Source organism: Mytilus galloprovincialis, chromosome 14 (genome assembly GCF_965363235.1).
Source record: "Mytilus galloprovincialis chromosome 14, xbMytGall1.hap1.1, whole genome shotgun sequence".
Lineage (NCBI taxonomy): Eukaryota > Metazoa > Mollusca > Bivalvia > Mytilida > Mytilidae > Mytilus > Mytilus galloprovincialis.
In genome coordinates this window covers 46,372,514-46,390,680 of record NC_134851.1, presented here as the reverse complement: position 1 = coordinate 46,390,680, position 18,167 = coordinate 46,372,514, and the positions used below count along the sequence as shown (strand labels likewise).

The 18,167-nt window shown below is 31.4% G+C and overlaps 1 protein-coding gene across 1 annotated transcript in view; it reads right to left on the bottom strand.

Moving 5' to 3' along the window:
- The window catches only part of LOC143059252 (dnaJ homolog subfamily C member 10-like), a 29,096-nt gene extending 19,335 nt beyond the window's left edge, over positions 1-9,761 (bottom strand). The window contains exons 1-4 of the mRNA XM_076232727.1: positions 9,699-9,761; positions 7,032-7,270; positions 3,878-4,046; positions 2,861-2,911 (exon numbers count right to left, since the gene is read on the bottom strand). Coding sequence (XP_076088842.1) covers positions 2,861-2,911; positions 3,878-4,046; positions 7,032-7,232 — 421 coding nt within the window. The 5' untranslated portion in view covers positions 7,233-7,270; positions 9,699-9,761. The remainder of the gene's footprint in view (positions 1-2,860; positions 2,912-3,877; positions 4,047-7,031; positions 7,271-9,698) is intronic.
- Positions 9,762-18,167: the final 8,406 nt, after the last annotated feature.

The window sequence follows — 18,167 nt, the reverse complement described above, 5'->3', positions numbered from 1 at the left end:
AATATCAAATGTGCTGTCAGAGTATACAATGTATTGGCATAAATTCAAAAATTTATTTGGTCTTTAAGGGTTTTACCTACCTGACCTTCAAAAGACATACATGTATAATAAACAGCAAATCTGACAATAAATTCTAATAATTCTTATATGATTTGCATATATCTATAAACATGATAAATACTTGAATTGGATTGGTCAATTAGAATTTTTTTCCTGGGTTTACACTTAGATAAACCATGTTTCCGAAACTACTTTGTAACCTTTACTGTGATCTATTCATGCGTAGTACACATGCATGCCGGGTTCCCTGGATTTTCAGCAAATTGCGATTGAAAAACAAATACATAACAGCTGTTTCTATTCTAATGCATATATAACCAGATGCTCCGCAGGGCGTAGCTTTATACGACTGCAGAGGTTGAACCCTGAACGGTTGGGGCAAGTATGGACACAACATTCAAGCTGGATTCAGCTCTAAATTTGGATTGTGATTAAATAGTTGACACAGCATAGGTTTCTGACACAGAATGAATGTGTTCTAATGAACTTAAAAATTTTGTTTTCACTATGCTGTTGAATATTAATCCTCTCAAAAAAATGTTTGAAGAAATTTTCTTTTTTATTTATGAAATTTCAAATGAGAAAAATTGAACCCAATTTTTTTAATCACATCATCCTTTCCCTTATATCCAAAACTAATCTCAATTAAAATTTCTAATGGAGTTTGCAACAATAACTACTCATTTAAATACATCATAAAATATTAAGATGTAAAAAAACTGCTTGTTATCACTGAATGGTAAAGATTATTTTAGTTTATCAGTTGGTAGTAAAAAGTGAATATACATTGTATATTGTATATAACAAAGATTAAAGTTGATTCTGGACAAAGAAAGATAACTCCTATTAAAAAAAAATCTTGCTATTGCACAATATTTTGCAATTAGATATTTCTTGCTTACTATTCTGGACAAAGAAAGATAACTCTAATTAAAAAAAAATTTGCTATTTCACAATATTGTGCAATTAGATATTTCTTGCCATTGCGCAATACTGTGCAATTGAAAAGACTTGCTATTGCACAATACTTAATATAATAATTTTAGATCCTGATTTGGACCAACTTGAAAACTGGGCCCATAATAAAAAATCTAAGTACATTTTTGGATTCAGCATATCAAAGAACTTCAAGATTTCAATTTTTGTTAAAATCAGACTAAGTTTAATTTTGGACCCTTTGGACTTTAGTGTAGACCAATTTGAAAACAGGACCAAAAATGAAGAATCTACATACACAGTTAGATTTGGTATATCAAAGAACCCCATTTATTCAATTTTTGATGAAATCAAACAAAGTTTAATTTTGGACCCCGATTTGGACCAACTTGAAAACTGGGCCAATAATCAAGAATCTAAGTACATTTTTAGATTCAGCATATCAAAGAACCTAACTGATTCAATTTTTGTCAAAATCAAACTAAGTTTAATTTTGGACCCTTTGGACCTTAATGTAGACCAATTTGAAAACGGGACCAAAAGTTAAGAATCTACATACACAGTCATGACAGTTAGATTCGGCATATCAAAGAACCCCAATTATTCAATTTTGATGAAATCAAACAAAGTTTAATTTTGGACCCTTTGGGCCCCTTATTCTGTTGGGACCAAAACTCCCAAAATCAATACCAACCTTCCTTTTATGGTCATAAACCTTGTGTTTAAATTTCATAGATTTCTATTTACTTATACTAAAGTTATTGTGCGAAAACCAAGAATAATGCTTATTTTGGCCCTTTTTTGGCCCCTAATTCCTAAACTGTTGAAACCAAAACTCCCAAAATCAATCCCAACCGTTCTTTTGTGGTCATAAACCTTGTGTCAAAATTTCATAGATTTCTATTAACTTAAACTAAAGTTATAGTGCGAAAACCAAGAAAATGCTTATTTGGGCCCTTTTTGGCCCCCAATTCCTAAAATGTTGGGACCAAAACTCCCAAAATCAATACCAACCTTCCTTTTGTGGTCATAAACCTTGTGTTAAAATTTCATAGATTTCCATTCACTTTTACTAAAGTTAGAGTGCGAAAACTAAAAGTATTCGGACGACGACGACGACGCCAACGTGATAGCAATATACGACGAAAAATTTGAAGTATAAAAAAAAGAAGTAATGCATTAAAGCTTTTTTTTTTGAAATTGTGTAAAATTAAAATTTAAATAAAATTCCGCGAAATCTCATGAATGATTTAGCGAATTTAAGTTGTGGCATAGCACGACGTCTTACAAATGAAAACTTTCAAGCGAAAGATTATTTCGTTACATGTACAATTCAAATTTTGATAATATCTCATTAAAATGAAGTTTTTGAGGTAGGTGCTATTTCATTTTAGATTTTGCTGCATTTATCGAATATTAGGGATTTTAGAAAGTCAATATGGCGGCTAACTTCTTTGTTACAACAAGTCAATTGTGCATTTGATGGTAAAAATTGTAAATTGTGAATATTTGGCTTAGGAATAATAAGGATTACACAAATTTTTTTCTTTGGACTTTTATTCAGTTTGTGAGTTAATCGCCCCAGTTTACACATCAATAACCTCTAGAAAAAATGTGTTTAATCCTATAATAATATCTATACAAACATTTTTTTTAATCATAATTGACCAAAACTGACCAACACAAATGTCAATCATGCAATCAAAATTTTGCGTCCTTGTTTTTTTGTTTGTTACTTTTGTTTCTAGAAATACAATCACTGCTCTGGAAAGGTATACTTATCTATATTTTCTACACAATTTTCTTTGATTAAAGAAACAGTATACAAGTTTCCTTCTTGTTTAATTCTGTAAAATGCACTCACCAAAGTCTGACTTGCTTAATGTTATTATCTCCTTATCATCATCATATAAACCTGTAAAAAGAAACTAAAATAAAATTTTGTATGAGGAATAAATAAACCAAACCTGCTTAGTAAAAATAAGATTGACATTTGATAAATGATTGCTCAATGTCCAGTGGCAAATATTTCAATCATATTCAGAGTGGTATCACCTTTATGTAATCACAGTAATGAGTAATATGAAAATACCTTCTTTCTAGCCTCACATGCTGATTTGTATTTTATTTGGAAATAATTCGAAACATTATTCTGAACCATATTAGACCAGTCTTTTATGTGTTACATATTTGTTTTTCGTTCATTTTTTTATATAAATAAGGCCGTTAGTTTTCTAGTTTGAATTCTTTTACATTGTCATAACAGGGCCTTTTATAGCTGACTATGCGGTATGGGCTTTGCTCATTGTTGAAGGCCATACGGTGACCTATAGTTGTTAATGTCTGTGTCATTTTGGTCTCTTGTGGACATTTGTCTCATTGGCAATCATACCACATCTTCTTTTTTATATTTGTTTGGCAGAGAAACAAATATCAGTAATTTTAAATCTTTGTTCTGACCAGGAATCAAACAATATCATTTCTGTACTAGAAACAAGCATGCTGTCAAGAGACTTCCTAGAGGGTAACATAACTTTAGGATCATAAATCTTAGGTAAAAAAAATTTCAACCAATTCCCTTCAAAATTATTGCAGATCATCATGATCATAGTATTCTTGTCTGTTTCTTTGACAAATCTTGTAGTTCTTCTTGTTAAAGACTGAATAAACTAAGTGATATTTGCCTTATTGCAGTTGCAATTACTTCAAACAACAGAAATAAAAGACCACAAAATGAATTTTTCATTAGGTAGGACAAAATTAGGGTCATATAAATTCATCTACATTTATAATATTCTTAAATATAAATTTACATACAATCTTCATACACCATGTAAATGTGATGTAATCTCTGATGAAATATATATATTAAAAAATTTACCAAATTCTTCTTGATAAAATTTCCAACTTTCATATCTATTTCCACCATGGAAATCATCTTTTAAGCCTTCTTCTCCATGCATATCAAATTTTTTACGCATATCTTCATCTTTTAAAACTTCATAGGCTCTGTTTATCTTTAAAAAATTATCATGAGCTTCTGGATCATCCTAAAACATATCAAGAAAAATAATAAAACTTTGGCATATGATAAATATAACTACATTATATTGTATTGTACTTCATGTCAAAATGCCAGGTTTTAATTGGCTTTTACATGTACAAGGGAGACAATTTACTCTATCCCATAACTCGTATCACCCTTCACAGAGATGCTTGATCAAGTGTGCCCTTTAATTATTTGAATTTGAAATTTAATAGACAGTAATACAATGTAATAACATAACATTTTGTACAGTAAAATAAATAACACATATCTGAGAGGGGGATAGAGCAGATTGTTACCCCTGGAGAAAACATTGTCAATCTTGTCTTCGTTTGGTAAAAATCTGCTAAACCACCCTCTCAGCTATGTGTTATACAATGTATGTACATGTATTTATATGATGTCTTATTTCAGAACATATAAATACTTATAAAAACGGAGATATACTATACAACAATGAGACAGCAGCACTTTAACACAGAATCAGACTACATCTTTGACACTTCATAATAGAAATTAAAATTAAAAGTATCATCATTTTTCAAATATCATGAATACATATATATGTATCAGTATGCAGCCCCATGTTAACATGGCATGCATTATAATTACAATCTTGAGAACACTCTTATCAACTTAAAACCAGGTGCTCCGCAGGGCGCAGCTTTATACGACCGCAGAGGTCGAACCCTGAACAGTTGGGGCAAGTATGGACAAAACATTCAAGCGTGATACAGCTCTGAATTTGGATTGTGATCAAATTTTTGACATTACATGTTTTTTTTTTACACAAAACAAATGTCAAGATTTTACAAATCAATTAAAGATTTCTTCTTCAAACTTTTTAAATCTAAAATTAAATAGTTGATCATGACACAGCATAGGTTTCTGACACAGAACGAATGTGGTCTAATGAACTTAAAAGTTTTTTTTTGCCTTTGAGCAATTCACTATGCTGTTGAATATTAATCCTCTCAAAAAAATGTTTGAAGAAATTTTCTTTTTATTTATGAAATCTGAAATGAGAAAAATTTAACCCCCCCCCCCCTTTTTTTTCACATCCCCGTTTCCCTTTTTCCAAAACTGATATCAATTCAAATTTCTAATGGAGTTTGCAACAATAACTACTCTTTTAAATACATCATAAAATATTAAAATGTAAAATAAAGTGCTTGTTATCACTGAATGGTAAAGATTGGTTGGTAGTAAAAGTGAATATACATTGTTTATTGTATAAAACAATAAAAAAAACTTCATCAGCAACATTTTATATTGGCAAATTTCCAATGAAGTTATTTACATAAAGTTATTGGCAAATAAAAATAGAAAATGACATCATAGTCATGTCTGGCAAATGTCCAACATACATTATCTAAAAACATTTTAGATAAGATAAGGAAAAAAAGCTTCATCAGCAACATTTTATATTGGCAAATTTCCAATGAAGTCATTTACATAAAGTTATTGGCAAATAAAAATAGAAAATGACATCATAGTCATGTCTGGCAAATTTTCAACATATATTATCAACTACTATTCTATACAAAGAAAGATAACTCCAATTGAAAATTAATTGCTATTGCACAATATTGTGCAATTAGATATTTCTTGCTATTGTGCAATACTGTGCAATTGAAAATTTCTTGCTATTGCACAATATTTCATATGGAATCCTGATTTGGACCAACTTGAAAACTGGGCCCATAATCAAAAATCAAAGTACATATTTAGATAAAGCATATCAAATAAGCCCAAGAATTTAATTTTTGTTAAAATCAAACTTAGTTTAATTTTGGACCCTTTGGACCTTAATGTAGACCAATTTGAAAACTGGACCAAAAATTAAGAATCTACATACACAGTTAGATTTTGCATATCAAAGAACCCATTTATTCAATTTTTGATGAAATCAAACAAAGTTTAATTTTAGACCCCCATTTGGACCAACTTGAAAACTAGGCCAATAATTAAAAATCTAAGTACATTTTTAAATTCAGCATATCAAAGAACCCCAAGGATTCAATTTTTGTTAAAATCAAACTAAGTTTAATTTTGGACCCTTTGGACCTTAATGTAGACCAATTTGAAAACGGGACCAAAAGTTAAGAATCTACATACATAGTTAGATTCGGCATATCAAAGAACCCCAATTATTGAATTTTTGATGAAATCACACAAAGTTCAATTTTGGACCCTTTGGGCCCCTTATTCCTAAACTGTTAGGACCAAAACTCCCAAAATCAATACCAACCTTCCTTTTGTGGTCATAAACATTGTGTTTAAATTTCATTGATTTCTATTTACTTAAACTAAAGTTATTGTGCGAAAACCTAGAATAATGCTTATTTGGGCCCTTTTTTGGCCCCTAATTCCTAAACTGTTGGAACCAAAACTCCCAAAATCAATCCCAACCTTTCTTTTGTGGTCATAAACCTTGTGTCAAAATTTCATAGATTTCTATTAACTTAAACTAAAGTTATAGTGCGAAAACCAAGAAAATGCTTATTTGGGCCCTTTTTGGCCCCTAATTCCTAAAATGTTGGGACCAAAACTCCCAAAATCAATACCAACCTTCCTTTTGTGGTCATAAACCTTGTGTTAAAATTTCATAGATTTCCATTCACTTTTACTAAAGTTAGAGTGCGAAAACTAAAAGTATTCGGACGCCGGACGACGACGACGACGCCAACGTGATAGCAATATACGACGAAAAATTTTTCAAATTTTGCGGTCGTATAAAAAAATAATAGCAATTTATCACAATGAAATCAAAATGACCACCTGCTAAGATGTTTAAAATACAAAGTTCTCAAAATCTTTTTTTCTGGCAGTCTTTGAAGAAAATCTGCTGGTCCTCACTTTTATTTCTACTGCAAAGTTCAAAATTTGTGTCGGTCCATAGAAAATTTTAGTGTTAAAAACCTTTAGACCCCACTTTTCAAGAACTCTGCATATAAATAATGTTTTGCTATTAAAATCGTAAACAAACCGGATTTTTATCTGGATGCATGGTAACAGCTAGCTTTTTAAAAGCTTGTCGTATTTCTTTTGTGGTAGCACTTCTTTGAATTCCTAAGAGTTTATAATAGTCCTCAGCAGCAGTCATAGTCAATACACAAATAAATAATATAAACACTCTTGTAAATAATTGTTTGATCCTTAACATGTCAGTGCATAATAAAATGTGCATGATGGTTGATTAGCTTCTGTACAATTTAGTATCTCGTCCTGAAAATAAAAGGAAAATTTAAATATATTTATACTTGTTATAAAATGAACATTTCAACTTCACTTTTTATCAACTTGTCATGCTTGTTAGCAAGATTTAAAAAAAATGAAATTGTGTGCACTGAATACTGGTTTTGACTTCAACATCAGTAAAAAGGGTAACAAGTGATTTTATTATCACCTACATCATGAGGCTACATGACACAAGTATGTCCATTTCGTAAATAAAATATTAATTTACTGGTGAAGACATCAAGGTCAAAATTAAGTAGTTTTTTATTTTTTATAAAACTTAAATGCAATTGAAAGAATTAACAACAACATTTTGCTTTTAAATCTTTTATTCATTCCAGCAATTAAATAATCGTAAAAAGAAAATGCTGTAGACTTACATAATTATTACGGGGCCAGTATTAATTATATGCCTAATGAATGGTGAAAAAATTTGCCTTTTTACTTGCATATATATATACAAAACTTTTAGTCACATAATTTTCAAATAAAGACTTTAACTTTGAAGTAGAATATTGGGTTTTTCACATATTCCATTATATTTTATAAACCTTTTCTTTTTTAAAAAGAAAGTACATTAAGGTAAAGATATTTTTAGATAAGCAAACAAAAAATACGAAAATATTTTGACTTATTATTACCACAAACAAGGACGTATATCATGTATATATTTTTTTATATTTCTTTTTTTGGTTTTTGAACATCAAAGATAATTAACCAGGGCTTTCCACTGAAGCCGGTAGCCGGCGGAAATCCGCCGTTTGTGGTAGATACCAGTGCCGGCTACTTCACTGACAAAAATATAAATTCAAAAAGACAGAAATATCTTTTTCAAATGTTTACATGCAGCCGAAAGACGTCTTGTCGCAAAGTCGCGGTCACGATAAACAAGGATGAAAATCAGTGTTTACCTTGGGCTAAATATAGTTCACATGAATTCAGGTCACTGATTGGTTGTCTATTTAAAGTCAGAATGCATCGTTTCTTTTCAAAGATAACAAGAGAGACGTTCCGGTGGTCATTGAACGATAACAATAGAGACGTTCCGATGGTCATTAACTCGTTGGATTTTTTTTTTGGCTTTTAAAACGTGAAGACAATCAGATAGGATGACAATCTTATGTTATGGAATAATAGTCAAATTAAAGAAAGTATAGTAGATCATATTGTTCAGAATCTGGAAAACAGAATCTTTAAAAAAGTTTTGAAGTTAATTTTTCAAAACCCACGCGGTGTTCAGAGAATCAAGGTCAAAAACGAAAGTAGAATATTGTCGACTCGACCTCAAATAAATAACATTTCCAAATGATTTATGTATCCGACTTATTGAACAGTATACAAAAAAAGCGAAAATCAGAGGATATATCAATTTTCTGTCAATGCTTGAGAAACAATTGTATGATTTAAATACGCGTAACAGTCTTTATAGAGAAAAGGGGGTCATTTGTTTACAAATGCACGTAGTTATGCAAAATAAATCGATCAAGATTTCTAACAAACCGAATTATTATATAAATAAAACTCCTATAAAAGTAAATGAATTTTAAGCATAAGGTAATAAAATAAAAAACTATAACAAAAAAAAAGAAATTTCTTTGAGATTTTTTTTTTCTTCTTTAATTTCATACATAAAAAATGGTCATTTGAAAGATGAAATAAGGTGCCAGGAGATTGCGAGAATGCAGGATTTTGCTCTATTTATGCCAGACCCCCTGCCGTAAGGCACCAAGCTGACAGCTTGGTGGGCGTCCGGCTTCGCCGAACGCATGTTACAGCCGGCTATTATTTTAATTGAGCCTTCTACTTCAATTTCAATGGAAAGCCCTGATTAACAAAGTTGTTTTAGTTAAAAAAAAAAGGAGATAATTTCGGTCATGATGTTAGGAGTTCTATTTGTTTACATTATCGTAATATAACTAACCGGAAATATTTACTTAAAGCGCACATATTTGTAGTAGTGAGTAAATACAAGGTAAATACAAGTCTCACGATACCGGATATTTTAACGAGATACCGCGAGACAAGAATCCTTGTTAGTTATACGTCCTTGTGTACATGTAGATGGAACGGCGGACCAGTTTACCTGTTTACAGGGTAAGACAAACAAAAGATACCAAAATATAGGCGAAAACAAGATTTACTGATCATTACTTATCATTAATGCCTGGTCAATAATATTTACAGTCATCTACGACTCCTGACCATGATTGGAAGATGATGATGATCATCATCATTAGACATTACTATCAGAAATAAAAAAAAAAAAAAGTAAAACTTAAACTTATTTTAGCATGTTTAGCAAGTAAATGCTGAAGTTTAAACACTTGTTGATCGAGAGTAAAAACGACACATTTAGAGCTTTGAAATGTGCAGGCAAGTGATTCTCATTTAAAATTACGAAAAAACTGTTATATACCGATTAAGTTTGGTTTATCGTCGGCACAAAAAACGTCTGCATGTGGAGTACCGGATGTTGTCAACGTGTATTTGCGCACGCGTACTCTTTCGCTAGAGAATATTTTTTTGGTACACTCAAACTCGTATCTTTCAAATCTCGTACCTTTGTAAACTCGTGCATAAATGAGATGATTGTACAGGGGCGGATCCAGCCATTTTAAAGGGGGGGGGGGGGGGGGGGGTTCCCAACCCAGAGCAAAGGGGAGTTCCAACAATATGCTCCCATTCAAATGCATTGATCGTCCAAAAAAGGGGGGGTCCAACACCCGGAACCCTCCCCCTGGATCCGCCAAGTGCTGTAATGTGTCCATTTTTATATTGATATTTACCAGACCAATCTTAAAATCTAATTAAACAAAATAATTGGAAAATTTGATATGAAATTATCTAGTCCAGACATGGCCTCAGTGATCGACTTATTTTCAATTTTTATTTTTTGTTGTTGTCAAGTGAGATCAAGTGATATCCACGAGTACAGTATTTATTTCCCCCTTTTAAAACAACAAACAATTTATATAACAGTTTCAGTGTAGTATACACATTTTCATTAGTAGGCGATCCCCCACCATTTTTGTCGGAAATATTTGGTCTATTAACTTATAGGGAATTTACCCCCTTATATATACATGTTTCTCGCGTACCCTATGAAGGTGAGATAAAACAATTCACGCTTACTCAAGTTTCCATGTTTAAAGAGCAAGTAAATTGGATAGCAAGCGTATGGCACTTACTTTACTATTGTAGTGATAAAAGTTATTTGGTAGGAGTTAATAATTTAATAACGGAGTTCAGTTATAAATGAAAAATAATGTTAATTTCCGGCAGAAAAAAAAAATCATATATATACCTGCATTGTTCAATGATAGAACTATACGGGTGAATGAACGGTTATATGGGAATCAGCTATAGCAATCCGACTACAAATACAACCAAGAGAAAATGAGCGGGTGACACACAGTATTCAACAATAGAACTACTGGTGTCTATACATGTCTAAACGATATGACTAGCGTTTGATCGTTCCGACTCTTCAACTTTTTAGTTATGAATAAACTTTCACTTTGGGCTTTGCTCATTGTTGAAGGCTGTACGGTGACCTATAGTTGTTAATGTCTGTGTCATTTTGATCTCTTGTGGACAGTTGTCTCATTGGCAATCATACCACATCTTCTTTTTTATAATTTCACGTTTAATTCCGCCGCATTATTCTAAATGATTCTTTGTGTGCCTGTCCCAAGTTATGGGCCTGCAGTTCAGTGGGTCTCGTAGGTTCCAGTGGCGTATTCAAAAGGGGGGGGAGGATTTCCGGGGATTGTAACCCACTTTTTTTATTTCCAAAAATGCATTAGAATAGGGACATATATTTGGAATCCACTCCTTTCTCCTGATTTTGAACCCCTTTTAAAAATTGCTTGATCCGGCCAATGTTTGCCACATTTAATTTTCGTTACATGAAGTTGTTGAAGGGCCGTTAGTTTTCTCGATTGAATTGTTTATACAGTATGGGTTTTGTCATTGTTGAAGGCCGAAGGCCGTACAGTTACCTTTATATTCGCTTACATTCACTTCATTCAAATTTTGGTGGATATATGTCTCATTGGCAATCATACCACATCTTCTTATTTTTTTCATGTTTACCGAAGCAAACAATGGTAAAGATCTGCAACTCCAACCAAATTCTCCAAGTAAACATAAATAAAGCAATGTTACATATGAAAACTATATCTTAACGATCTTCCTCACTACTCAGTCGGACATACATATAAAATGTTGCAATATTAAGGTAGATTCACTGAAAACCGCTATATATATCTTGGATTGTACAATAGCTGCACACAAAAGGTTTAGTTCTTTTCATAAATCTTCAAATTTTGTGACATATTATTTGCAGTTTATATATATAATAGACAACTCTCCCAATACATAAGACTGTTTATTTGTACGATCAATTTAATAAAATGGTCAAAAAATACCTTTATCATAGTTGAAGGTCGCACGATTGCCAATTTCAACTTTGGTGAATATGTCTCATTAGCAATCATACCACATCTCCTTATTTTTAAATTAACCGAAATAATCAACGATTTGCTATTATAATAAAAACGAACTGTTCCAAATAAACAAAAATAAGGCTATGAAAACTATGTATTGAATCTAAAACGTGTAAAATATATTTCAATTATTATCTGATTGGGCAAACAAAAAATATAACGCCCGTTTAATTTTGCAGGTGACCAGGTTGTTTTTTTTATAAAATAAATGTCATGCTGTCAGAAGGTAAATATTCTTACCAAAGACGGTATGAATAAAGAATACCCTGCAACTAAAAAAAATAAAAAAATAAAAATAATATCTATGTAATGAGTTAAATTTTCATTACTATAGATGGATGACTGTGGTAACACTTCACTATGAGAAGTTGAAATACTTCATAAAACTAGAAGACAAATGAATAATGAAATCACCTCTATTGGCGATGGCGTTGTCAGTTTATTTTCGAATTATGAGTTTGAATGTTCCTTTGACACCTTTCGCATCTATTTCACTGAACACTCATAAAAAAACAATATTGTAATTATTTGATGAAATTGAGGTACAATGCATCATTCCAGTATTAGTATTCTGATAACTATAAAAAGTAAAATCACAAAAATATTGAATTCAGAGGAAAATTCCAAAATGAATGTCAATTAAGGTGAATATTATAGGTTGATAGCTTATTTAAGGCAAATATACCTGTAGATATTTGACAATATAAAAATATGGTAAATAGAGGCAAAGGGCTATAATATTTATTAAACAACTTTGTTTCAGTGAATTAGACCATTTGAGTATAAATGACACGTAAAAAGGTGGTTTTTTTTTTGGGTTCGTTTCCATTTATTATTCATGTGAAATACATTTGGCATCATCTTCAGTAGTAAACTTACAAGAGTTCACTAATACGTATAGATTATAACATGCCCTTTTCCATATTGGCCCTGGTATCATCCCGAGACTCCCATATCGGCTTCGAGGCTTTACCCGAGGGCCGATATGGGTCGAGGGATGATACCAGGGCCAATATGGAAAAAAACATGTTATAATCTATTTATCACATATTTAAGTTTTGCAGAATTGAGAGCAAAACAAATCAATTATAACAATTCAATGAAACATGAATATTAAAATGCAAAATTTCTTATCACACAAGTGTTAAAAATTGTCGTAAAAGTACGCATGCAATGACGTCACGTCATTTGGATCAGGGCACAAATTAATATCAATATATTCTTTTTTTGCCCCGGGCAATTTTGAGGTTATTGCATATAATATGCAAAACCCAACGTATTCGTAACAATTATGTGATAATTATTATTATTTATAAATGCAATCGAATAAAGTATTCAAAAAGTAGGAGGATTGCCTACCCTGACTCACTGCAATAAAATAATGATAACAGAAATATATATTATATACTATCAGATTATTCAATCCATCTTGTATGGGAAAGGATTTGTAAAGGCATTGCCTTTCGTCTTATCCCTTTGTTTAAATGTATGTTTTATATTTAAACAAGAAAATATTTTGAATTGAAAAAAATATGATAAATAGAGCAGGGGACTGAGCATTTATTAAAAAAAAAACGAAAAACACAACTTAAAAAAAGGAATAAAAAGGAATATACAAAACGTAATTTGAAGTCGAGATCATCATGGAACGTAGAAGCTATGCATACTAGGAAGTGTATAGGAAGCTGGAAATATATACTACTCTTATAATTAAAATCAGCAACACTAACTTCTGATTGAAAAATAACATAAAGATAAATGTCAATTTATCTTTCAAGTTTGTACTTTCAGATAATCTCCAATCATGTGTGTATTATAAATAAAATGTACTACGTATTGATAAGTTCGTAAAATTTAAAAACAAAGTACACTGTTCGCAGTTTTAGTGATAAGGGTCAACATAGAAAGTCACAGTTTAATATGTCTTTCGCACATGGTTAGTTTAAAAAATATACAATAAACAATAAAAAAAAACAATTGGTTGAGGGTCCTTTTTCACCATCCAAATTTGTATCATGTTTTTAGATTTCTTCCTGAATAAATTCAGCATCCTTTAAGACAACACAATACAAAGATTTTTTTTTATTTCCAATCACTAACCTTTAAAATGCTGTAACTTTCTTATGAATGCATAGAAAATAATAAAAGAGGTATATATAGATAGATAAAAGATTAACCTTTTAAATGATTGCAATATTTTTATTATGCAATCATTATGTAATCAATTATTATGTAATTAGTGGCAAAATCTGGGTCAGTTCACTTGAATGAATTTAGCTCTATCATCTCTTTAACTATACAGAAAATTTTAACGAAATCATAATCAACACATCATGGGCTTCAAAAGGGTGTCTCAAATTGTACTTATGGTATTCCATTCTCTCATAAACTCTAATTAGTGTAAACATCCTAATCACATTAAAGAAGATAATGTTTGATTAGGTGTAAAATTTGTTTTATACATTCTATCTGAAATCTGAGACACCCTTTTGTAGATAATGACCATAGGAAACAACATATAATAAAATCAATCCTCTAGGGATACCTATGCAGAAGCTAATTTCATTTGAAAGTGGAAATTTGGTGAAATATATTTCAGACACAGTTAACATCATAATTAGTAACATAATTGTTGCATAATACTAACATTGCATTAATTTGAAAGAGTAATCTGTTAGCTATCCAAAACTACCACTTTTATAAATTTTCAAGCATTATTAAGAAAGTTACAGCATTTTAAAACTTGGGAGTTGGAGTATAAAATCTTTGTATTGTGCTACCTTAATACAGTTGTAAATTTCAAATAATTATGAGCCTTTTCTACAAAGGTATGAGCCTTCAAAGTTTAAGTAATCTCAAATGAAGTGTTGTTAAACAATCTTAGAGTAGTTTTTTTTTAATTCTCTTAACGTATCTAATTGATTGAGATCATTTCGAATATAGCAGTGTGAGAAACAATTTCTAGCCTTTTCCAAATCGTAAAGAAATGTCAAACCTTGCAAAAAAAGTTGACCTTCTTCCCTTTATCATAATTTGAATCCTCCTGTTTATAGAAGAACATATTTGACCTCCCTAACAATTTGACCACTTCCTCTAAATCTCAGGTATATACTTAGAAGAAACTTCCCTAAAATTTATGTTTATAGTGTAAAACTCCCTCCCCTTTTCTTAATGAAGATTAATGTATATATTTGAAATAATCCTAATGTACAAGTTTGCCTGTTTAAAACTAAAAAAAATAGCAAATCTTGCCACAAAAAAACATTTTGACACTGACTATTTAACTTTGCCAAAATAATAATTAAAAAAAAACCCAACTAAACCCAGCATTTGTTGATGATAAAAAAAAAACACCACTTGATGCCTCCTATATTATATTTTTACTATCCCATCCCAGGTAAGCTACAAATTCCCTAAACTAGCTATAGATATTGAGACATATAAACTCCCCCCTTTAATATTGATCTGGAGATGTATACAATTCAGTTTGTATGACATGCAATATGTTCTTATTATGTTTTTAGTTTATAAGTAGATCGGAATTCCGAGACAGGTAAACATAAAATATATTGATATTTCTCTATAGGAATTAATTCAATTTTCTCGATATGAATTCATTCAATTTAAAGTCTCAAAAATAGGACGAATAAGGTAGAAAAAACGTGGGAATAGTCATACTGAAAGAATTTTTATGAAATTGAGGTTAAACATTTTGTATGTGTCTCTTTAATTATTCAATTTGCATACAAGAAAATAGTAAAATGTATAGCCCATTGAATATTTAGATAGCTGAAGAAATAATACGATATGACAAATCAATACGGTAAATACTTTGAAATCATTTACTAGTAGTCTGACGTCTATTTTCGCTGAAATAATACACATTTTTATACGACCGCATATTTCTTTTTTGGTTCGTATAATGCTACGATGTCGTCGTCGTCTGTGTCGTCGTCCGATGACACATTTGGTTTCCGGAAAATAACTTTAGTTTAAGTGAATTGATCTCTATGATTTTTTAAAGAAGGACCAATACCACTAACAGAATGTTGGGATTGATTTGGGGATGATGGTACCAACGGTTTAAGAATAAAGAGCCCAAAACAAGCATTGTTCTAGTTTCGAGACAATAACTTGTGGAACTTTGTGTGGATCACTCTGAAATTATACCACACGTTTTTATATCACAAAGGAATGGTTAGGATTGGCTTTTGGGGGTTATTGCTCAAGCCGTTTAGGAATTAGGGACAAAAAAGGGAAACAAGGGTTTCCTGGTTAATGGAATATTACTTAAAAAGTAGACCGTTGTGTTAGAACTACCTCCCTTACAATGCTTTTAAATTATGTATAAAAAAATGTTGTATTGTCTTGAGGTAATTAGCTGTCATTTAATTTTTAGAACTTACTTTTTTGAAAATGCTGATTAAGGTATAATGATTAATTTTATTTTTGGGAAATGGTGAAGGGGTGGGGGGAGAGTGAACAAAAATGGAAAGAGGAAAAAAATGGGGGGGGGGGGGGGGGTAAAAAAGAAATTGGGGGACCATTTTTTCTTAAGATTTTAGAAATTACGTGACGTCTTCCATATTTAAGGTTTGACAAAGCGATTGCAACCGTGTCTGATATCGATGTTTCTCTCGTTCGTATTTAACCCGCTCCCAAAGTTTAAAAAACAAGTACTCAGGTGTACTATGTTATGACTTCCGGTCCAGATAAACGAGACCGGTTTTCACAGGGCGCTCGAAAGACACATTTTGATTTACATAATATCTGAACAAGATAAGCAATGTTCACCAACAGTGTTAGATAAATATCGCCGAGGCGCAACCAATCAAGGCGACATTAGTTTATCGATGTTAAAATATCACAAATTGATTAGAAAAAAGAAATAAAGGCATTTGCACTTTTCTTTTGACACTTTTTCGTATGCAACCGGATGTGACGTAATATGATTTCGTGGTTATACACCTACGTACATCATCTGCCATTAGAATCCATACTTGTCAAAATGTCAAAAAAGGGAATAAGACAAAATCGACATATGACAGATAAGACGACTATACTATAGGGGTATTTAAAGATATAAGACTGTTAAACATGTCACCAGTGAGTTAATACACTGACACATCGTATCGGTCAAACCATTTGTAATGATGATCGTTTAACGTATGCATGGTATGCAGTTTTTATAATTGTTGCCCCCATGTTAACTCGCTTGTTTAACTTATATAGGACACGTCATGCCTTGAAAACAATGTCATTTAAATTCAATTGACAGGAGTATTAAACGAGACACACGTTATTAAAATCTATTTTGTGTTTGATAGTGTATTGAAAAGACCAGTTAAATGTGTAATTATCTTGCTTTACATTTATTCAAACAATAATAATCATTCAGTTTACAACCCTGTTGTAAAGTAACTAGTTACCTTTTAATTTCAAACTTTGAATACTTTCAATATTTGAAATCAGTATACAAACACATAGTTTTATGCACAATTTCTCCTCAAATATTTGGAATGCTTTCCTGCCATTTATACAAAAGCCGTTAGGTATTTATCACATTCGCACGAAACTTTATTCATTACCCCTTTAAAAACTTCGTTCTCTTTTCAATTTATTTTTGGAAACCACTGTTACAAACCATCATTCAAACCAATACATACTTACAGCTATCATTTCAGATATCGCATTAAAATGATGAAAAAGAGAAAAGATCTTGTCTTAAACTTTCCTTTACTAAGGCTTTTCTACCCCAGCAATAGATTACCTTAGCTGTATTTGGCAAAACTTTTAGGAATTTTGGTCCTCAATGCTCTTCATATTTACGTCAGACGCACGTTTTGTCTACAAAAGACTCATTAGTGACGCTCGAATAAAAAAAATGTTAAACGGTCAAATAAAGTACGAAGTTGAAGAGCATTGGGGACCAAAAATTCCCAAAAGTTTTCTCAAATACAGCTAAGATAATCCATTCATGAGGTGTAAAGCCTTAGTATTTCAAAAATTCTTAATTTTGTTAACAGTTAATTTATAATTATGAACATATAAATGATAACTCAAGTCACCACGGAAGTGCTGACTACTTGGCTGGTAATACCCTCGGGAAAATAAATCCCCACCAGCTGTGGCATCGACCCAGTGATTGTAAATAAACTCATAATAGATACCAGGATTGAAATTTTATATTTATGCCAGACGCTGGTTTCGTCTACAAAAGACTCATCAGTTTAAGTTTAAACATATTTATTTATAGTGGATTGAGAAACAAGTTTTACAACTTATATTAATCCCTTTCCACTTTGCGGGTGCAAGTGCTGCCTTGTAGCGGCATTAGCCTACTCTTTTTCGAAATCTACAAGGGTGTCTTTAACGTG